Below are 21334 nucleotides of genomic sequence, written 5' to 3' on the forward strand. Positions count from 1 at the left end.
GCCGGCTGTGCACGTGGTATGACAGGAGTTGGTGAGTAGGCAGCGGCTAATAGTGACATAGTACAAGAGCATGCTGCTCGCCATACTGTTGTCAATGAGCTGTCGTATCTCTGGTCAGATCTTTTGCCCATACCTCGTCAGGTACAGTACAGAAGATCTTCCCGTATCGTACAGACTGGCTTATTTGGGCGGGAGTATTCCCCCTCCCGCCTTTGTGCGGGATTGTTCCCGGCTTTGCTCATTCCTTCAGGTGACAACTGAATTATTGAGAGCTAAGTGCCTTGTGCGTGTAGCCTTGCTGCGCGGGTGGCCTTCCCTGATGGCTTGTATCCGCAGCTGCGGGAACAGGCAGAATACTTCACCACAGGGAGGCATTTCCTGCGGGAACAGCTTGCGTACTGCGCGTAAGGACGTCACGTCTCTGAGCATGGTGGGTCCTGCGGATCCAGTTGGTTTCTGCGCAGACGTCTCTCTTCAAGGTGAGTCCTGCGGGTCCAACTGGGCTCTGCTGGGACCTACCTCTTCAAGTCCCCCCAGTCCAATGTTCTTCTCATTAATGTTTAATAAAGTGAGGTGAACTTTTGGACTTAAGCAAAGGGTTTTGAAAAGGGTATAGTTTTAAGGTTTTTCATGGGGATTCTTCCCGCGGAAGTCCTTATGTCACTTGCAGAAATTCCCGACTTTCCTGCTTGATCTTTGGGTATGATGCGGGTAGGTCTGTAACCTCCTCGCAAGTCAGGAGCGTTGAGTCCCACTTGTGTGGATTCTCCAAGAGGTTTTGGTAGTTTTGAACATAGTGATCAATTATGTTAAAGCCACCAATTCCATCCTGGAGCTTCAAACAATGTAGTTCTCGACGTTCCCGCAATGCGGGGATGTTATTCCCGTTTTCGCAAGCATTGCCCAGAAGATCCTTATTGGTTTCAATTCCCTGCGGAGCGCTAGGTATGTGAAGGTTTTGCGTTAACACTGTACCCGCGCTCGTCTTACGGTTACTTTACTTCCAAGGTATTCCTGGCGTCAATTCCCTGCGGGTGCTAGGTATGTGAAGGGTTTTGCCTTAACACTGTACCCGCACCCGTCTTATGGTTACTTGGTTGCCAAGGTATTCCTGGCGTCAATTCCCTGCAGGTGCTAAGTATGTGAAGGGTTTTGCCTTAACACTGTACCTGCACCTGCCTTACAGTTACTTGGTTGCCAAGGTAAGGGGTATTTTCCCGCTTACTTTTGAATCTTTTTGAATTTTGAAATTCGAAGAGTTGGTGAAAGGATAAGAACAGTCCAAACCTCTGAAACGTCGTGCGACGGTTTCTTCTGACTGTGTCAGGACGTGCAGGAAGTTATGGTGACGTGACAGTACATGGTCATTCCAGACGCTTTTTCAGGTGCGTGGACGCGATTTTTCGGGCGCGTGGCCGCGAAATTAATGGTACGCGTCCTTTCAACAGCTGTTGCCAGCTTGCTTTTTGCCACGTGTCATAGTTTCATTGCACCTTCGATTTCTCTCTCTTCCGCATTAAATTCATCGCATTATTGCGATTAGTATATAAAGGGGGAGATGGTTCTTTGTAATCCACACTTTCACTTTTCATCTTCAAAACGATTTCCGGCGAATACTCACCTTTTCAGTCGAGCATTCTCTTGAAATCGTTTTCTTCTTTCATCTGCAAGATGTCTTCTCACGATCTCGAAGCTACAGCCCAGGAGGCTGGGGTGTACGCCGATGACAAGAGTACTGCTGGCGAGTGCCAGTGTGCTCTGCCTGTCGATCTATAGTACATCGTCAGGAAGTTCATGCTCGAGTCTCTCGAGCCTGAGTTTCCTGAACCCCATCAGACGGTGTATGATGCCCCCAGAGGCAAGATCGGGGTATATGCTGCATTCTTTGTCTATGGGAATCTTAGGTTTCCGTTGACAAAGTTTGTGTACCGTGTCCTAGAGAGGCACGGTGTACACCTGACCGAGGTGCACCCGATGGCGATCGCGAAGATTCGCCACTTCGAGTGGGTGTGCCGGATTCTGGGCATTGAGCCCTATGTCGACCGCCTGATGACCTTCTACTCTTGGAGGTGCATCCAGGGGTGGTATACGCTGATAACCCGGATCAAGGGTTTGAAAATTTGCGCAACCGAGCGCAGTCTTCGTTCGTGGAAGCGGGAGTTCTTCTACATCTCCGCTCGCGCCATCCCCCTTGCCATGAAATTCAAGAATGGGCAAGCACTTCCCAGCCTTCACGCCTCCAACTACCAGGAGGCGGAATGGTTCTCGAAGATATCCCGAGTCCAATCTCCGGTTTACCGGTTTGCGGAGTCCGGGATGGTGATGCTCGGGATGAGCCGGGTGTGGAAGGATGCGGATGCGCAAAAGATCCCGATCGTCCTCGAATACGGTTTGAACTCTGTTCCTTACGGTATGCTCTGTTTCTTTTTGTTGATTTAGAATCTCTTCTAACTTCTTTCCTGTTTATTTCAGAGGGGAACGACTTGCAGTCGCTCCTGTATCCGCGGGAGGCTGACAGTCCCGCTCGGATGGGTACTCGCGCTCTAGATGAGAACGAGTTGCCCATCCTTGAACAGACGGCGGATCGGTTCGTGGAGGTCTACCCGTCAGGCCACGAGATCCTGAGCGCCAGGCGGCCAGGTAAGGCGTTATTCAACCCTCGACCCCTCAATGCTGAAACCTCTGCTGGAATTCCTCTAATCTTATGTTCTGATGAGGAATCCGCAGATGGTCCTCCGTTGGTGCGGAAGAAGAAGGCTGCCGGCGGGAAGGGAAAGGAGAAGGTGGCCTCCACTGCCGATCCGGTGCCTCGGTCTGATTCAGAGGCCGAGAGCGAGGAGGTGGCGGGGAACCCGGGTGGTGATAGGACCACTACTCCGGAGGCTGCGACTGTCACCTCTGGAGAGCCCCAGATGACGACGGTGATCGGCGCAAAGAGGCCGGCTCCATCGGGTTCATCCCCGCTTGTCCGCACTTTTAGGCTCAAGAAAACCCGTAAGTACAAACTTTATTTTTAACTTCATAGCTTTCCATTATTAATACTTATCTTCTTTGTGCAGGCGTGGATGTTGACGCATTCCAGGGTGGAGCGGGGAGGAGTACCCCCCCCCCCCCCCCGTCCATGACGGTAGACTTGGTCAGCCTACCTGAGGCGACGACCCAGGCGGCTGCTCCTGCTTCCGCTGGTTCAGTTGCTCATTCCATTGAGCCAACTATTCCAGCTGTGATGACATCACCGCCGGCTGTCAGTGCCATTTTTACCGCATCTTTCACTGAGCCGGCGGTTACTTTTGCTGCGGATTCCGCAGCGGCGACCGCGGCGGCTTTTACCATGCCTCCTCCGTCATCGGCAACGACGGCCGATCCTTCAGGTATGCATGGGGCTTCTCGCCAACCTCTGCCTCATTCCCATCTACCTGACCTTTTGGACGGATTTCCCTTAGGTTCTAGTGATGGGTTTGGCGGCTATCGCCCTGTTATTGACCCTACAGGTGCGTAGGGTTCTTTTGGCCTATTTTTTTTTTTTTTTATATATCATCTTTTCCTAACTGCTTTTTGTTTTTTGCAGTGTCGGATTTCAATGAAGTGTATGTTCCGCGATGGAACATCCGCCGAGGAACAACCCTTCGCACACCTGTGGAGTGCGTGGAGTGGGCTCGTCACGCAGCTCCCAGTGGTGCGTTGGGGGAAGCCATTGCTAGCTACCAGGAGGGTAGGCTAAGCAATGAGCTTCGGGTTCTCCTGGCCCGGATGCAGCCGCGCGTCGAGCTGCTTTGTCGTGAAAACGACAAGTTAAAAGCAGCTCGCATTCAAGAAGTAGCTCAGGCGCGGGCTGTCCGGGAGGAGAATAGGAGGCTCTCCGCGGCTGCTGCGGAGAAGGAGAAGGCATTCAAGGCCCTTGAAGTTGAAGTTCAGGCCCGTCTCGAGGCCCGTTCCAAGGCTGCCCAAGCTGTTAACGAACAGCTTCGGCTGGCTAAGGAAACTGCTAGGAACGCAACTGAAAGGGCCACCAAGGCTGAAGCTGTTGCTTAGCCTCTACGCCTCGAGAATGAGGAACTTAAAGCTAAATTAGAGGCGCTCCAACAGGCTCATGATGCCTTGGCGATGGAGGACGCGAAGAAGCTCCAAGAGATCCTGGACCAGAGGGGCGTGCTTGACCACACTGAGCGGAAGCTAAAGGGCGTTGAAGAGGCTGCTGCAAAGGAAGTGTTGCTTGCCAACCTCAATAAAAGTGAAGCCGAACGCGCCTGTAACCAAGCTCAAGCCGCCCTCCAAGAAGCTCTGGTTGCCAAGGAATGGCTTCTTCGAGAAGCGTTGTCTCAGGTAAGCTTTTCATGTCTTTACGCTTTTCTTTGTAAATAGAAAGGGTTTTGATACTTGTATCTTTTTTTTTTCTTTTTGTAGGTTGTGCATCGAGTCTTCACGGATACATCTTATGACGATGCTATGAGCGCAGCTCTCAACGCTTCTCATGAGGATGGGGAAAAGGCCGGCTTCCTGCTTGGTCTAGGGTTCGTTGAGAAAGGCATCCCGCCTTCCAACTTCCCTTTATTTGATGTGGATACTGAAGCTGTATACGACCAAGCAGTGAATCAGTATGCCGCCTTCCCGCATCCGGTGGTGGAGAAGGTGAACGAAGCTGCTGCTGCTGATGATGGGCTAGCTATCCTTAAAGCTTTCCTTGAACTGCCACGCTCTACTGATGGTGCTGGTCCAAGTGGAAGTGGTCCTGAAGCTTGATCCTGAAGATCCCTTCCCACTGTTAGGATAGGTTTAGCTTGTATAGATTTATATTCTTGTAGGCGGGTAGTTACCCGGCCATTTTTGTAACGAATATTATGAAATATAAATCTTTGTGCGGGTAAGACCGCTATTTTCACTGGATTCCTTGCTTTATAAACGTTATATGACTTGCATACTTTAGTTTAAATTAGCAATTTTCCAAGTGTTTAGAATAAGTTAACCTTTGAACGTGGTAGATAATAGGTTGAAGTTTTGCTTCCTCTTTCGTGATTGTGCGGGTAGGACCGTCACTTGCACTTAGTAGGATGGCTAAACTTTACCTACATCTGACCTGCGTAGAGGTTTTCCTCATCTTTTTTGAAATTTCTAAGTGTTTAGGATAAGTTAACCTTTGAACGTGGTAGATAATAGGTTGAAGTTTTGCTTCATCTTTCGTGATTGTGCGGGTAGGACCGTCACTTGCACTTAGTAGGATGGCTAAACTTTACCTACATCTAACCTGCGTGTAGGTTTTCCTCATCCTTTTGTTAGAAATTCTCTGTTTTAAGTTATCCGTTCGACGCGCGGTTGTCAATAGGTTCGGTTTCCTCTCATGATTTGTGCGGTTAGGACCGGCACTTTCATTTAGTTGACCAAAGTTTACCTATGACTGACCTGCGTGAAGGTTTGCGTTTTTTGGGTTTATGCGGGTTTTGCCGCCTTCCCCACGCAACGACTTTCCACGTAATTATGCGGTGAAAACCGGCATATCAGTGTTGAATAAATTAACCGTTCGACGCGCGGTTGTTAATAGGTTAGTGTTCAGTTTCCTCTATCATGATTCATGCGGATAGACCGGCACTTTCATTTAGTGGGATGACTGAACTTTACCTTTAACTGACCTGCGTGAAGGTTTGCCGTTTTTTGGGTTTATGCGGGTTTTGCCGCCTTCCCCACGCAACGTACTTCCACGTAATTATGCGGTGAAAACCGTCATATCCGTGTTATATAAATTAACCGTTCGACGCGCGGTTGTTAATAGGTTAGTGTTCAGTTTCCTCTATCATGATTCATGCGGATAGACCGGCACTTTCATTTAGTGGGATGACTGAACTTTACCTTTAACTGACCTGCGTGAAGGTTTGCCATTTTTTGGGTTTATGCGGGTTTTGCCGCCTTCCCCACGCAACGACTTTCACATTTATGTATGCGGTGAAAACCGGCATCAGTTTTGAAAGTTCATAAAGTATAAATGTAAAATCATCAGCGTCGATGTTCTAAGGAGAATCATTTCCATTAGAAGTGGCTTTGGGCCTTTTCTTTACAAATTTGGAATTGATCTACATGCAAACAGTGTAATTGAGCTCCCTTCCATGTTGTTGGGATGGGAGTGCCATCGAGCCGATATGCACCTGGTTCGGGATCTCGTTGTTTGCGCAGTATGTAGTCTCCAACATTGAAGCTGCAATTTTATTCGTGTTTTCCCCAACTAGGGTTCTACACGCATCAGCCTGCTCAGCGTTCATTGCGCCACGAGGTGCGCGAGCGTCCCATCTCTGACAAATGCTTCGACCATGTCCTTTACGTCTATGCATTCTTCAGTGTTGTGGCCTTTTGTCCTGTGAAAGTCACAGTATTTGCTCCGATCAGCATTGTGACGATGTCGGATTATTGGAGGCTTTGGCCATGGGAGCTCCTCAGTGGCGAATATCTCGGTGACGCTTTTGGTGAGTGGCGTCCATCTGGAGTTCTGGTTTGACTGTACGTTATCCCTTCCGCCTAACCGATGTTGCAAGCCGGATGAGGTGTCAAAGTTTACCCTTGACTGCCAAATGCCTAGCTTCCGCTTTTTGTTTAGTCGGGCGGTAAGGACATTGTCTTCTCTTGTTTTCTGGGTGTAGAGGTTTGTGCTCTGGGGGAGATCTCTACCCAGTTGCTTCTCCGTTTTCGCAAAGCGTTTTGCTGCTGTCATGATGGCATCCCATGTGGATGACATGCCATCTTTACCCGTTAAGGTGCGGATGAGCTCTGGGTCGTTCGCGCCCTGGATGAAAGCAGCGCGAACAAGATCTTCGCTGATATTACCCAGACTTAGCTTCTTTGAGTTGAAGCGAGTGATGAAGTCTAGCAAAGATTCATCTTCCTCTCGAATGCATTTGAGGATTGTCCATTGCTCTTCGGTATACTTTCTTTGTTGGCTGAAGTGTTGGCTAAACTTCTGCTGGAAGTCTGCCCAGTCGTAGATGTGGTTGACCGGTAGACGATCGAACCATGCTCTAGCTGCCCCAACAAGCGTCATTTGGAACATGTAACACCACGTAGGTTCCGTCCAACTACTGGCGGTTGCCCCCGCTATGAACCTGTTCAAATGATCGTCTGGATCAGATATACCATCGTAAGTGCCGATGTTGGACATCTGTTTGGCACTTTTCGGGACGATTGCTTCCGCAATGTCCCTTGCAAATTTGGATGTTCCCGCCTTTGCAGCAGTTGGTGTAAATGTTTTCGAGACGTCACGTGGATTTCCACCTGTGTTTCTTGGTTTGAAGGTTTCTTCAAAATGCCTTCTCGGTTGGGAGTCCGTTTCCTTACGCTTCCCTTTCGCCCTATGACGAGGGTTTGCGTCACTATCGGATTCCTCCGAATCATTATCCCAGTACTCTCCAAATTCGTCAGCCTGTTGGACGGAACGCAAGCGTTCGTCCAACTCAGCTTGGAATTCCTTCTGACGTGCCTCCGCCCACGCTTTAACTTGTTCAAGTGTTTGGCGGGGGAGTCTCGTCTGTTGTCTTTCCGCCTGGGTATTATTGAATCCCAGTGAGCGATTTACTGCACTTGCCCCAGCTTGGGTAACTGGGGTAGTGTTCGTAAAATCTGTGTTGTCGCCGGTATTCCCCCCAGTAGCTGGGGTTGTGGTTACCGGAGTTTCTTTAACCATCTTTCCAGAAGTTTGAAAAAACTGAAAAGAAATGAAGTTCTAGCTTTTATGCACGGATGACGCCAATGAAGAAACACTAATCGGACCCCGGGCAGATTACGGGTAACCTGGGGGTTAGATAGATGTTTCCCACGAGGGGTTAGACCCGGTAAAGATGGTTCTTCTGATAACCTGCAAAACAGACACCGTGAGCTCGTCACTGAGAAGGGGGGGGGTTCCTCCTTGTGACCACCCTCCGGCGTGAGAATCAGACTAGATTGCTCTTGAATATAAATGTATATTAAGAGATTGCTAGAGCAGATATCAGGTATAATATGTAATACGAGATAGTATATGATGATAAGATGATAAGATGAGATGATCATACCATTTGGGGTATTTATAGCCGAAGGTAGGTTTCCAAGAAGGTGTAGCCGGCTGAATAGTATTCCTGTTCTACCAACTGTGGCCTACGCACGTGCCATGCTGGTAGTTGGTGGGTAGGCAGCGGCTGTCAGTGACCAGGCCTGCTGTGTACTATTCCTTTTCCACCAACTGCCGGCTGTGCACGTGGTATGACAGGAGTTGGTGAGTAGGCAGCGGCTAATAGTGACATAGTACAAGAGCATGCTGCTCGCCATACTGTTGTCAATGAGCTGTCGTATCTCTGGTCAGATCTTTTGCCCATACCTCGTCAGGTACAGTACAGAAGATCTTCCCGTATCGTACGGACTGGCTTATTTGGGCGGGAGTATTCCCCCTCCCGCCTTTGTGCGGGATTGTTCCCGGCTTTGCTCATTCCTTCAGGTGACAACTGAATTATTGAGAGCTAAGTGCCTTGTGCGTGTAGCCTTGCTGCGCGGGTGGCCTTCCCTGATGGCTTGTATCCGCAGCTGCGGGAACAGGCAGAATACTTCACCACTGGGAGGCATTTCCTGCGGGAACAGCTTGCGTACTGCGCTTAAGGACGTCGCGTCTCTGAGCATGGTGGGTCCTGCGGATCCAGTTGGTTTCTGCGCAGACGTCTCTCTTCAAGGTGAGTCCTGCGAGTCCAACTGGGCTCTGCTGGGACCTACCTCTTCATTAGGATTAGAGGAATAAAGATGAAAAACATGTAAAGAAAGTCGACAATTGTTAATTGGCGAGAAAGAGAGAGGAGTGTTGTACTATGGGCTAGTGTTAGAAGTAATTTTATGGTTAATAGTTTGATACCTGGCAAACATTGAACTATTTTCATCAGTTATGGTGCAGCTGTATTATATATACGTAACAAGTAAATGTTACATAACAATTTATTTTGTACCACACAAATATTTAATTAACTTTAGTATTTTTCATGTATGTCACAAATTATATTTCGCGTGGTTCATACAATTATTCTTCTTAACCATGATTTGTATTCAACTAGCACACCTAAAATAACCTTGAAGAAAAGAAATTTAATTTAAAATAATTCATCTTAATCCAAACTTAATTTGTTCATAACTATATCGTATAAACCAAATACTTTTCGATTCATCATCCGAACTCGTTATGTGGCCCGGTTTACCCGGATTAGCAAGAAATAACAGTTCTACAAAACCATAATTCACCAAGTAATTTTGAATCTTACTTTATGGTGAGTTTCAAGTTAATAAAAGAGATGAAACCCCAATCTTTAAAGACCATTTATTACACAATATCATCATGTACAAATATTTGTACAGAAATTTTGGTTAACAAACAGATAAACATGTTAAAAGCATGCAAAACCAATTGGGTTGTCTTATATACTCATTATATTAAGTTCTTGAAATGGAACCAACCCATTTGATTTTGTTAAAAGCATCGAGAAATTAGGTCAGAAAACATCTTCCCGCATCATATTTGGCATACGATTTTGTAAATTTATAAAAACTATCTTCCGAATGTACAAAAATTACAAATAATAAATTTCTGGAAACTAGACTCGACGAACCATAACCCAGAATAAGGAATCGTTCACAATTAAGCATGTATCATCAAGTTACAGTCAATTTCATAAGCAAGTGTGAATCTTTCATAATTTGTTATCAACTTATCATCATATACACCTACAAGAACAAGATTTGCTACATCCTAGGGTTTCTAATCAATCATATATCAAACACATATAATCATTCTCATGATTTATCAACAATTTTGGTTAAACGAAGTTAACGTGAAAATACGGGATGTCACATGTATCACACAAATATTGAATTAACTTTAGTATATATCCTACATCTCACAACATATATTTTCGCGTGGTTCATACAAATATTGTTTTTAACCATGATTTCTATTCAAATAACGCATATAAAATAACTTTGATGAAAATAAATTAATTCTAAAATAATTTAACTTTATCCGAACTTGTTTTATTCATAACTCGTATTGACCAAATATTTTTTGATCCGTTATCCGAACCCGTCCCACCCGTGCAGTTTACCCAGATCTATAAGAATTTACAGTTCTACAAAACCATAATTCACAAGTAAATTTGAATCTTACTTGTTGGTGAGTTTCAAGTTAACAAAAGAGGTGAAACCACCCAAATCTTTAAAGTCCATTTATTATACAATATCATCATGTGCAAACATTTATACACAAATTATTATTAATATTTTTTAAACGGTCAACAAATAGAGAATTGTCTAGGTACTTTGCACGCGGTGACCCAACGACAAAAGACCATCGCCGGTAGACCAACCTAATTGTATGGAGCCATTAAGTCTCTCCAAATTATCACTAGTTCCGGGGAAAACCCACACGCCCAAAGACCCATTGATAGTAAAACTCGGACGTCCTCTGGATTGGTTTTCCTTTATTAAGCCACTTATATCCTCCCCAAATTATTGTCTCTGAGAATTAAACCGTAATGTTTTAAAAATCGGTTCAAACTGGCCGGTTTAATCGGATTTCGCACAGTAAGCCGGTATTTTGAGTCATTTATTTTTGACCGGTTTGCTAGAACATCGTACCGGAGGTTTTTGACAAAAATACCGGTTTTTAGCGGCAAACCGGTTTTAAGCCCGATAAATATTTGATATTTGCGGCTCATATTTTTTCAAAAAAACTCTTAATCTAATAATTAACATTCAAACGTGTAAACTTTAAGACTATTTTTTTTAATTGAGTGCTTTTGCATTTTTTTTTTTAATATGTATTAACTTTTGAATTATTTTTTGTAATATGACTAATTTAGTTTTGGGTTATTTTTTTATTTAAGTTACATATAGGAAATTATAAGGTAACTATTCAATCGGTTGAACCTCCCAGTATAACCCTGTTCAACCGACTGTACCATTTTTTAGCCCAGTCCGGTACAAGTAAAATACCGGTTTTTAAAATTTAAACCTAAGTTTTCATTGAAAAACTTTTGTTTCCTCTCACTACTTGTAAAGGACTATAAATTTAAGGGATATTGGTTTTTAATACTCCCAACTTTTATTCGTTAGACGATAACACTTCCAATTAACAATTTGTCTCCCACCAATCTCAACTTGTAACTTATTTTTTCTTCTATCACTCCCGATCTTAACGGATTCTAACTTCGTTAGATTGTTTTGTTGACATGGCATGTTTTTCTGAGGTGGCAATCATATGTGGCATTTTTTTAAAAGTTGTGGGTCCATGATACTACCTCGTCATTTTCTCCCCCAAAAAAACCCTAACCTCTAATCCCAACCACCCAACCCCATTACCTATAACCATAATTGATAGCACCATCACCATTCATTACCCTAAGTCATCAACCTTGATTTCAACTACCGCCCGTCTGTAAGGCCCCGTTACCGGTAGCCCTACTTTCGTGTTGGATTTACTCATAAACAGTTCTAAATATCGGAGTTAATTAAAACCTTACGCGGAATATAAAACTTTCATAAAACATTACATAATTCATAACTTGTCTCAAAACATCCTTTGTCTTTCAACATTAAAGCATTAAAATTAAAACATCATAAGTCTTCAGATGCCAGACTCTTATTCTTCTGCCATGTGTCCCCATTCAAGCCAGCTGTCTCATCCTACTCACCTGCGTGCATGCTAAAAGTCAGCTATGCTGAGTGAGTTCTAGTTAATCATACATTATACAATACACAATAACCTATATTCTTTCATTCATACTTTCATACTTTCTTACTTTCACATCTTACGTTATAAAGAGCATTACGCCCTACATTCCTCGTGGCTTATCGAGCCACGAGTGAAATAGCGACTCACTCTCATCCCATACTCGTAATCCAACCGTCTCTTTGTCTTCTCCTTCACTGTCAAATAATGAACATAGACGATTTTCGGCGAGTTTGAAACTGAAAAACCATCACTATTTAACGAATTTTAAGAACTGTATCGTATCTCCACTACAAGCGACCTTAGGACCGAATTATGAACCACTGCAATGAGCTTGATTTATGTGACCGCAACTCGGCTTCGAGATCAGGTAACAATCTATTCTTCCTTTTGGTTTGATTAGTTTTAATTACCCCTAGTGCGGTGGTTGAAATTAAGATTCATAATTTGGTGGAAATGAATGGTGATACTTCGGTGCTGGTGTTACCAATGGTGGTTATATGCGATGTGGGTGGGTGTTGGAGGAGGAGGCGCATGGTGTTTTTTTTTGTGTGGTGTTGTTAGGGTTTTTTTTGAAGAAGATGATGTAGTGATGTCATGGACCCATAACTTTTTAGAAAAATGACACATATTATTGCCACATCAGAAAAACATGTCATGCCAGCAAAAAAAAACTAACGGAGTTAGGTCCCGTTAAGTTCGGGAGTGATAGAAGAAAAAAAGTTAAAAGTTGAGAGTGTTAGAAGACAAATTGTTAATTATTAGTGTTATCGTCCAACGAATAAAAGTTAGAAATATTAAAAACCAATACCTCTAAAATTAAAAATACAATACTCTTTTTTTAATTTCACATAAATAAAAGGTTACAAACTTACAATTAAAAATTGTTTTTCTTTATTCTTTTTCTTTTTTTATTTATATTAATTTAGCCTTTTTTTTTCCTTCCACAATAAAAGAAACAATTTAAATAAAAAAAAAACAAAAAGGAAAAAAAGGTTCCGCTCCCACAAATTAGGTTTACACCGAGCCGCGATTGACCAAAGAAAAACACCCACCCTCCTTCAATAAATCAAATCCAGCCGTCCATTTAACTTATTAAAACCAATCTGAACGGTTGAAGAACATTCTAGAACCCAAATACCCTTCATCCCACACTCCATATAAACCCACCTCTTTCACAACCCCTCACACCTCTCTCTCAAACCCTAATTTCACACACTTTACGCCGAGAGAGAATAATATTATTATTATTATTATTACACATCAATGGCCGGCAAAGGTGAAGGTCCAGCTATCGGTATCGATCTCGGTACCACATACTCTTGCGTTGGTGTATGGCAACACGACCGTGTTGAGATCATCGCCAATGATCAAGGTAACAGGACCACACCGTCTTACGTGGCGTTTACTGACTCCGAGAGGTTGATTGGTGATGCCGCCAAGAATCAAGTCGCCATGAACCCCACCAACACCGTGTTTGGTAAGTTTTTAAAGCTTTTTATGTTGTTTTTATTGTAGATCTGATGTTGTTACTGTTAGAAATAGTTTAGATCTGTTAGTTTGATGCTTGTTTAGCTCGATCTTATAACTGTTGGCTTGTATTAGTTTGTTTTAGTTAAATTACATGATGTTATATTGATTTATAGTTTATGCTTTGTGTATTGACTTTATGCGTTTAGTTATTTTAGATCTGAATAAGAATAAGTTGCTTAACTATAGATCTGAATCCAGGAGCTTATTGAACTTGTATAGATGATATTTTGCTTATAAATATAAGTCAGTATGGTTATTTATTATATAGAACATATATTAATATATTCAAAGTAAGTAGTTGTTAGTAACTAGATGTTAGTTTACTTAATAGATATATTGAAAGTAATATACAAAACAAACATTTAAATCTAAGCGTAGTGTTTGTGTTTATTGAATATATGCTTAGATTTAAATGTTTGTTTTGTATATGTTGATCGGTAGTAGTTAATTGTTAACTTGTTAATTTATGTATGTAAATTGAAAGTGGTGATTGTGATTTATTGAATATATGTTAAGATTTAAATGTTTGTTTTGCATGTTGTTAGATGTTTAAGTCAGCTTACTTTTTGTCATGTCTGTATTATGAAAGTTGTGTATGCTTATGTTGAATGTTTGTTAAGATCTGACTGTTTAGTTTTGTATTTGTTTGCTCTCAGTAATATTTAGTTAGCTTGCTGTTGATCATAAGTTGGTTTATTTATTGAAATTAGTTTTTGTGCTTTTATTTTCCTGTTAAGATATTTGTTTATTTCGGAACATGGTTGCTTGTATATAGTATTTGGTGTATGTGCTTAATGATTTCTATTTAAGTATAAAGCTTAATATATAAGTGATTGACATGTGTATTGCCTGTTCCTGTATGTTTTGACATATTTAGCTTAGATTTGATTTTGTTCTAACTATGTTGATTATGTTTACAGATGCCAAGCGTCTTATTGGAAGGAGATTTTCTGATGCTTCCGTCCAAAGCGACATCAAATTGTGGCCATTCAAGGTTCTATCTGGACCCGCTGAGAAGCCGATGATCTCTGTCAACTACAAGGGCGAAGAGAAAACTTTCGCTGCTGAGGAAATCTCATCTATGGTTCTTATTAAGATGAAGGAAATCGCTGAAGCCTTCCTTGGTACCACCGTTAAGAACGCAGTCGTCACTGTCCCTGCTTATTTCAATGACTCTCAAAGACAAGCAACAAAGGATGCTGGTGTTATTTCTGGTCTTAATGTTATGCGAATTATCAATGAACCCACCGCTGCTGCCATCGCTTACGGTCTTGACAAAAAGGCCACAAGCGTTGGTGAGAAGAATGTGCTCATCTTTGATCTTGGTGGTGGTACTTTTGATGTGTCTTTGTTGACCATTGAAGAGGGTATCTTTGAGGTCAAGGCTACCGCTGGTGACACTCATCTTGGTGGTGAAGATTTTGACAACAGAATGGTTAACCACTTTGTTCAAGAGTTCAAGAGGAAGCACAAGAAGGATATCACTGGAAACCCGAGAGCCTTGAGAAGGTTGAGGACATCTTGTGAAAGGGCAAAGAGAACCCTCTCATCCACCGCTCAAACCACCATTGAAATCGACTCATTGTACGAGGGTGTTGACTTCTACTCCACCATCACCCGTGCCAGATTCGAAGAGCTTAACATGGATCTATTCAGAAAGTGTATGGAGCCAGTTGAGAAGTGTTTGAGGGACGCTAAGATGGACAAAAGCTCAATCCATGATGTTGTGCTTGTCGGTGGTTCTACTCGTATCCCAAAGGTGCAACAGTTGCTTCAAGATTTCTTCAACGGTAAGGAGCTTTGCAAGAGCATCAACCCTGATGAGGCTGTTGCTTACGGTGCTGCTGTTCAAGCCGCTATCTTGAGTGGGGAGGGTAACGAGAAGGTGCAAGACTTGCTTCTTTTGGATGTTACTCCATTGTCACTTGGTTTGGAAACCGCTGGTGGTGTTATGACCGTTCTTATCCCAAGGAACACCACCATCCCAACCAAGAAGGAACAAGTTTTCTCCACCTACTCCGACAATCAGCCCGGTGTGTTGATCCAGGTTTATGAAGGTGAAAGAACCAGAACCCGTGATAACAACTTGTTGGGTAAATTTGAGCTTTCTGGAATCCCACCTGCTCCTCGTGGTGTCCCTCAGATTACTGTCTGCTTTGACATCGACGCAAACGGTATCTTGAATGTCTCAGCTGAAGACAAGACCACCGGACAGAAGAACAAGATTACCATCACAAACGACAAGGGTAGACTCTCAAAGGAGGAAATCGAAAAGATGGTTCAAGAGGCTGAGAAGTACAAGTCTGAGGACGAGGAGCACAAGAAGAAGGTTGAGGCCAAGAACGCTTTGGAAAACTACGCCTACAACATGAGGAACACGGTGAAGGATGAGAAGATCGGTGAGAAGTTGACCCCGGGTGACAAGAAGAAGATCGAGGACGCCATTGATGAGGCGATTGCATGGTTGGACAGCAACCAGTTGGCTGAGGCGGATGAGTTTGAGGACAAGATGAAGGAGCTTGAGAACGTGTGCAACCCTATCATTGCTAAGATGTACCAGGGTGGAGCTGGTGATGCAGGTGCTGGCATGGATGAAGAGCCAGCTCATTCAAGTGGCGGTGCTGGACCTAAGATCGAGGAGGTCGACTAAGTGTTGTGATGGTGTTGGTCGGTCATTATCTGTTTTTTTATGGTTTATTTTGTTTGAGCAAGTGTGCTCGTGATACATTGTTATGGTAGTTGGCCCTGTTTTTATGGGGTGAGTTTTGTTTGGATTTATACCCTTTGGGTTTTATGAATTTTCTCTTTATGTTATTTTGTGGGTTTAGTTTTTATATATGTTAAGCAGGACAACTGAAAATAGCTGATTGACTGATTGTCATTCGAGTCTTTTAAATGTTGGCTGCGCTATAAAAGGGCCGTAGACGTTTTTAATTTGGGCCATTTGTATAGACAACAAGACTTTCCAAGAATGTTGGGTTACAATGAATGAAACAGACTTCACATATGGTTTATCCTTTTTAAAAGGACAACTATCATGTGAGCTGCCAATCTTGTTGTCCAACACCTTGCAAAAGCTACCCAAAGTCCAAACACTTAAAAATGAAAAGGCCTTTTGATGATTAAGGTTTTTGATGATTAAGGTGATGAATATGAATATGATTTTTTTAAAAGACGAAATTCATTTGAAGTTCATCTTCGGAGAATAAAACTTAAAAATCATTTTTTTTTGAAAACTCACGTTGCCGATGAAAACGGCTTGAAACATCACGTTACAGTTGGTTTTCTTTATGTTAAATTTGATGACAAAAATCACGTTTTAGACGAATTTGAGATGAAAAATAGAGTGGTAGGTGAGTATGGAAAACACATGGCATATTTTTATTCGTCCACGAAAACTCACGTGGAATCTCAAAAACTCACGAGAACGTTGAATTTGGTGGGCTAGTTTTGGAATTTGAAATCTCACGTGCTAAATAGCATTTTCTCTCTCATCAAAAAGGCTATTTAGGTAATTTTCTCAAAAAAAGCCTGTTTGCATCTAAAAAATTAAGTTAAAAAATTGGTGAGCCAATAAAATGCAAATTTATTTGATGCATTAAACTTTCACATCTGTAACACATGATGAACCCTAGATAGAGAAAACAGACAAAAGGGAGATTCCCCTTTCGGAGTTCTCTCATTCTCTGTTTTTTTTTCTTCTACGCATGTGAACTTACGTTATGTTCAGTGCTTTAAAAACCGGTTCAAACCGACCGAATTTTGCACAATATGCTGGTATTTTGAGTCCCGTTTTTTTGACCGGTTTGCTAGAACATCATACCGGCGGTTATTTTTTTTTAAATTTGGTCGGTAAGCAAACAAACTTTTTCTTATTATTTTACGATTAGGTTTTACTTTTCAAAGTGTTACAAAAATAATAATAATAGTTACAGATTACCTACTTATTTTTTTTATGTGTTATGCGAAAGAGTTGTTCATAGTTTATTAGATGCTTGGTATGTCTATGAAGGTTATGTAATTGTATGTCAGTGGTTTGATTCATTCCATGGTAAATAGTTCAACATATTTAACTTCAAATTCATAATAAATGTAATATTATAAACATACATGCTCCGATTTTGAAGAGGTAGGTCCCAGCAGAGCCCAGTTGGACCCGCAAGACTCACCTTGAACAGGGACGTCTGAGCAACGACCAACTGCTCCCGCAGGACCCACCATGCTCAGAGAAAACCTTACGCGCAGTACGCCAGCTGTACCCGCAGGGAAAGCCTCCCAATGGTGAAGTACCCCGCCTGTTCCCGCAGTTGCGGATACAAGCCATCAGGGAAGGCTACCCGCACTAACAGCAAGGCTACACGCACAAGGCACTAGCTACTTCAGTAGTCACATGAAGGAATGAGCAAGGCGGGAATACTCCCGCCTAAATGAGCCAGTCCGTATGCTTCTGGAAGATCTTTTGTACTATACCTACTAAGGTATGGGCAGAACAGACGATTTGACCAGAACAACCCATGAACCAATCACAGGGTGACAGCTCACCGACAACAGTACGAGGAGGAGCACCCTCTAGCACTGTTTGTCACTATTAGCCGCTGACTACTCACCAACCCTTACGAAAGGACGTGCGCAGCCTACAGTTGGTGGAACAGTGCGTAGCCGGCAGTAAAGGAACAGTGTACAGCCGACCTTGTTACTGTCGGCCGTAGCCTATCCACCAACCAGCATGGCCTGTGCGTAGTCCACTGTTGGTGGAACAGGAGTACTATTCAGCCGGCTGTACCTTCTAGGAAACCTACCTTCGGCTATAAATACTCCAACACCTTGGAATGGTAAGGACATCATCTGATATCTCACTCTTATCTAGCAATCTCTTAATATACACTTATATTCAGAGCAATCTAGTCTGATTCTCACGCCGGAGGGTGGTCACAAGGAGGAACCCCCCCTTCTCAGTGACGAGCTTACGGTGTCTGTTTTGCAGGTCCCCTGAAGAACAACCTTCTCTGCTGGACCTCATCCTCGTGGGAAACATTACTTAACCCCCAGATTATCCATAATCTGCCCCGGGTCACTTAGTGTTTCTTCAGATTTACAACTTAAGTTTATAATTATAGCTAAGTTGAGATGGTTTGAACCAATGTTGTAAAAGTCGCTAGGCGCTTCTAGCCGGCCGACCCCCTTTGAGGGAGTACTCGGAGTACTCGTGGTGTACTAGTTTGCCCACCACTTGCATAGCCACATGTCAATAGATCATTGGTTTCCATTTTAATTTATTTTTTCTTTTCTTTTTCATACTAATTAATTATAACACTAAAATTGTTTTTCTTTAATAACTTTTAATTAATAAATTTTTTTAAAAAAAATCTAAAAATACAGTCTTGTTTGGTTTTTTTTTTGTGAACACACTGATATAAATTTTATTAAAAAACATTAGATTGCAAAAAAAAACACACTGGTTTTTTTTTGTGAACACACTGGTATAATTATAACACTAAAATTACTGATATATATTATCCGACACTTTATATTTAATGTTACGATTGTAATTTTGTTATCTACTTTATTAAGTGTGTTTGGTGAATATAAATATTTTTTTAAATTTTTTTATATTATATATATATATTGTTTATTTTAAAGAAAGTAATTATTTTTATATTTCTAAACACGTTTAATAAAAAACAACAATTATTAATAAAAATAATTATAAATTATATTTATTTAATAAAAAGTAATAAATTTGGTTTGCTAATGAGTGTGGAAAGTTTGGTTTGGTTGAATTAGGTAGGTGGAAGAGAGAGAAATTAGTTTTATAATAATAGATTGGTTTGGATTGATTTGTGAACGGGGATGGTCGAAATGCTTTCTGCCTACTATCCCTTTATTTATTCATACAAGTTACTTCCACTTCTATTGAAGGTTCAAACTTTAAGGGTAAGTTACCTGCACCCATCGAAATAAATAAACAATAATAACCTATGAATTAGTCCATGCCCATTTTCTTGTTACTTGTAATTTTTATAGATATTAAAATATAAGCATTTCTTGACTATTATATTTAAAAATTTAATATAATACTATTTGTTGTCTTTTAACTGTTATCCACCCATTCAGTTTTCAACTTCTAGAAAATAATTTTAGTAATTTAAAAAAGAAATGGAGGCTGTATAGATACTTAGCTGTGTAGCAAAAAGGAAATTAGTAAACAATTTATTTATAAATTGGAAGAAGTTAATACCTACCATGCGGACATAAGTAAATTATGATGGTAGTCAATTAGAATTTGAAAGAACAAAACATGAATCAATCACAAATTAAGTGACATTTTCATAAACAAAAACCGTTCTAACATAAACAAACTAATTATGAGATTATCAACCAAACTGATATTTACATTATAATATTGGTGAATAAATACAAAGCGTAAGAGCTATAATACAGGAAATAATCACAGGAAAAGGGAAAGTAATAACAATACAATTTATCTAAATATAATACAGAGAATTAAACTTTGCGTTGCTTGGGCGGGAAGTCGGGTTGATCACTAATATGCCGCTGCAAGATGGACGATCGAGAGATTAGGCCGATCTTGGACAAGAGATTAAGTAAGCTTGGTTTTGGCAATGGCTTGGTTAGAGCGTCAGCCAGTTGATCGTCACCGGAAATGTGTGTGACTCGGATAATGCATCGTTGAACCATTTCTCGAACAAAGTAGAAATCAAGAGCAAGGTGTTTCATGCGCGAGTGAAATACCGGGTTTGCCGAGTAATGTGTAGCGCTTAAATTATCGCAAAAGATGGTGGGTGTGACATCAGATTTGTAACCAAGTTCTTTTAAGAGAGACATTAGCCACTGTACTTCAGTAGTGGCAGAAGCGACGGCCCGGAATTCAGCTTCGGTGGAGGATCGAGCTAAGGTTGGTTGACGTTTAGAGCTCCAAGCAACCGGGTTGGAACCAAGATAAACAATGTACCCTGTAGTACTTCAATAAGTGGATTTATCACTTGCCCAATCCGCGTCAGAAAACGCATGAAGATTTAACGGAGTGAAGAAACACTAACCGGACCCCGGGCAGATTACGAGAAACCTGGGGGTTAGATAGATGTTTCCCACTAGGGGTTAGACCCAGAGAAGATGGTTCTTCTGATAACCTGCAAAACAGACACCGTGAGCTTGTCACTGAGAAGGGGGGGTTCCTCCTTGTGACCACCCTCCGGCGTGAGAATCAGACTAGATTGCTCTTTAAATATAAATGTATATTAAGAGATTGCTAGAGCAGATATCAGGTATAATATGATGATAATATGGTAAGATATGATAAGATGAGATGGTCATACCATTTGTGGTATTTATAGCCGAAGGTAGGTTTCCAAGGAGGTGTGGCCGGCTTGAATAGTATTCCTGTTCCACCAACAGTGGCCTACGCACGTGCCCTGCTGGTAGTTGGTGGGTAGGCAGCGGCTGATAGTGACCAGGCCTGCTGTGTACTATTCCTTTTCCACCAACTGCCGGCTATGCACGTGGTATGACAGGAGTTGGTGAGTAGGCAGCGGCTAATAGTGACATACAGTACAGGAGCATGCTGCTCGCCATACTGTTGTCAATGAGCTGTCGTATCTCTGGTCAGATCTTTTGCCCATACCTCGTCAGGTACAGTACAGAAGATCTTCCCGTACGGACTGGCTTATTTGGGCGGGAGTATTCCCCCTCCCGCCCTTGTGCGGGATTGTTCCCGGCTTTGCTCATTCCTTCAGGTGACACTGTGATTGAGAGCTAAGTGCCTTGTGCGTGTAGCCTTGCTGCGCGGGTGGCCTTCCCTGATGGCTTGTATCCGCAGCTGCGGGAACAGGCAGAGTCCTTCACCATTGGGAGGCATTTCCTGCGGGAATAGCTTGCGTACTGCGCGTAAGGACGTCACGTCTCTGAGCATGGTTGGTCCTGCGGATCCAGTTGGTTTCTGCGCAGACGTCCCTCTTCAAGGTGAGTCTTGCGGGTCCAACTGGGCTCTGCTGGGACCTACCTCTTCAAGTCCCCCCAGTCCAATGTTCTTCTCATGAGTGTTTAATAAAGTGAGGGGAACTTTTGGAC

General features: G+C 42.4%; 1 protein-coding gene across 1 annotated transcript; it reads left to right on the forward strand.

The window, feature by feature from the left end:
- The first annotated feature begins 12878 nt into the window (after positions 1–12878).
- LOC143530049 (heat shock cognate 70 kDa protein 2-like) lies at positions 12879–16060 on the forward strand. Its single transcript, XM_077025684.1, has 2 exons — positions 12879–13193; positions 14167–16060. The coding sequence occupies exons 1-2, from the start codon at positions 12980–12982 to the stop codon at positions 15894–15896; spliced, it is 1944 nt and encodes a 647-aa protein (XP_076881799.1). The 5' UTR covers positions 12879–12979; the 3' UTR covers positions 15897–16060.
- The last annotated feature ends 5274 nt before the right edge of the window (positions 16061–21334 follow it).

The sequence above is a fragment of the Bidens hawaiensis genome, unplaced genomic scaffold (assembly GCF_021521415.1).
Source record: "Bidens hawaiensis isolate Kalapana, Puna unplaced genomic scaffold, B.hawaiensis_p1.1 tig00008819_1, whole genome shotgun sequence".
Classification (NCBI taxonomy): domain Eukaryota; kingdom Viridiplantae; phylum Streptophyta; class Magnoliopsida; order Asterales; family Asteraceae; genus Bidens; species Bidens hawaiensis.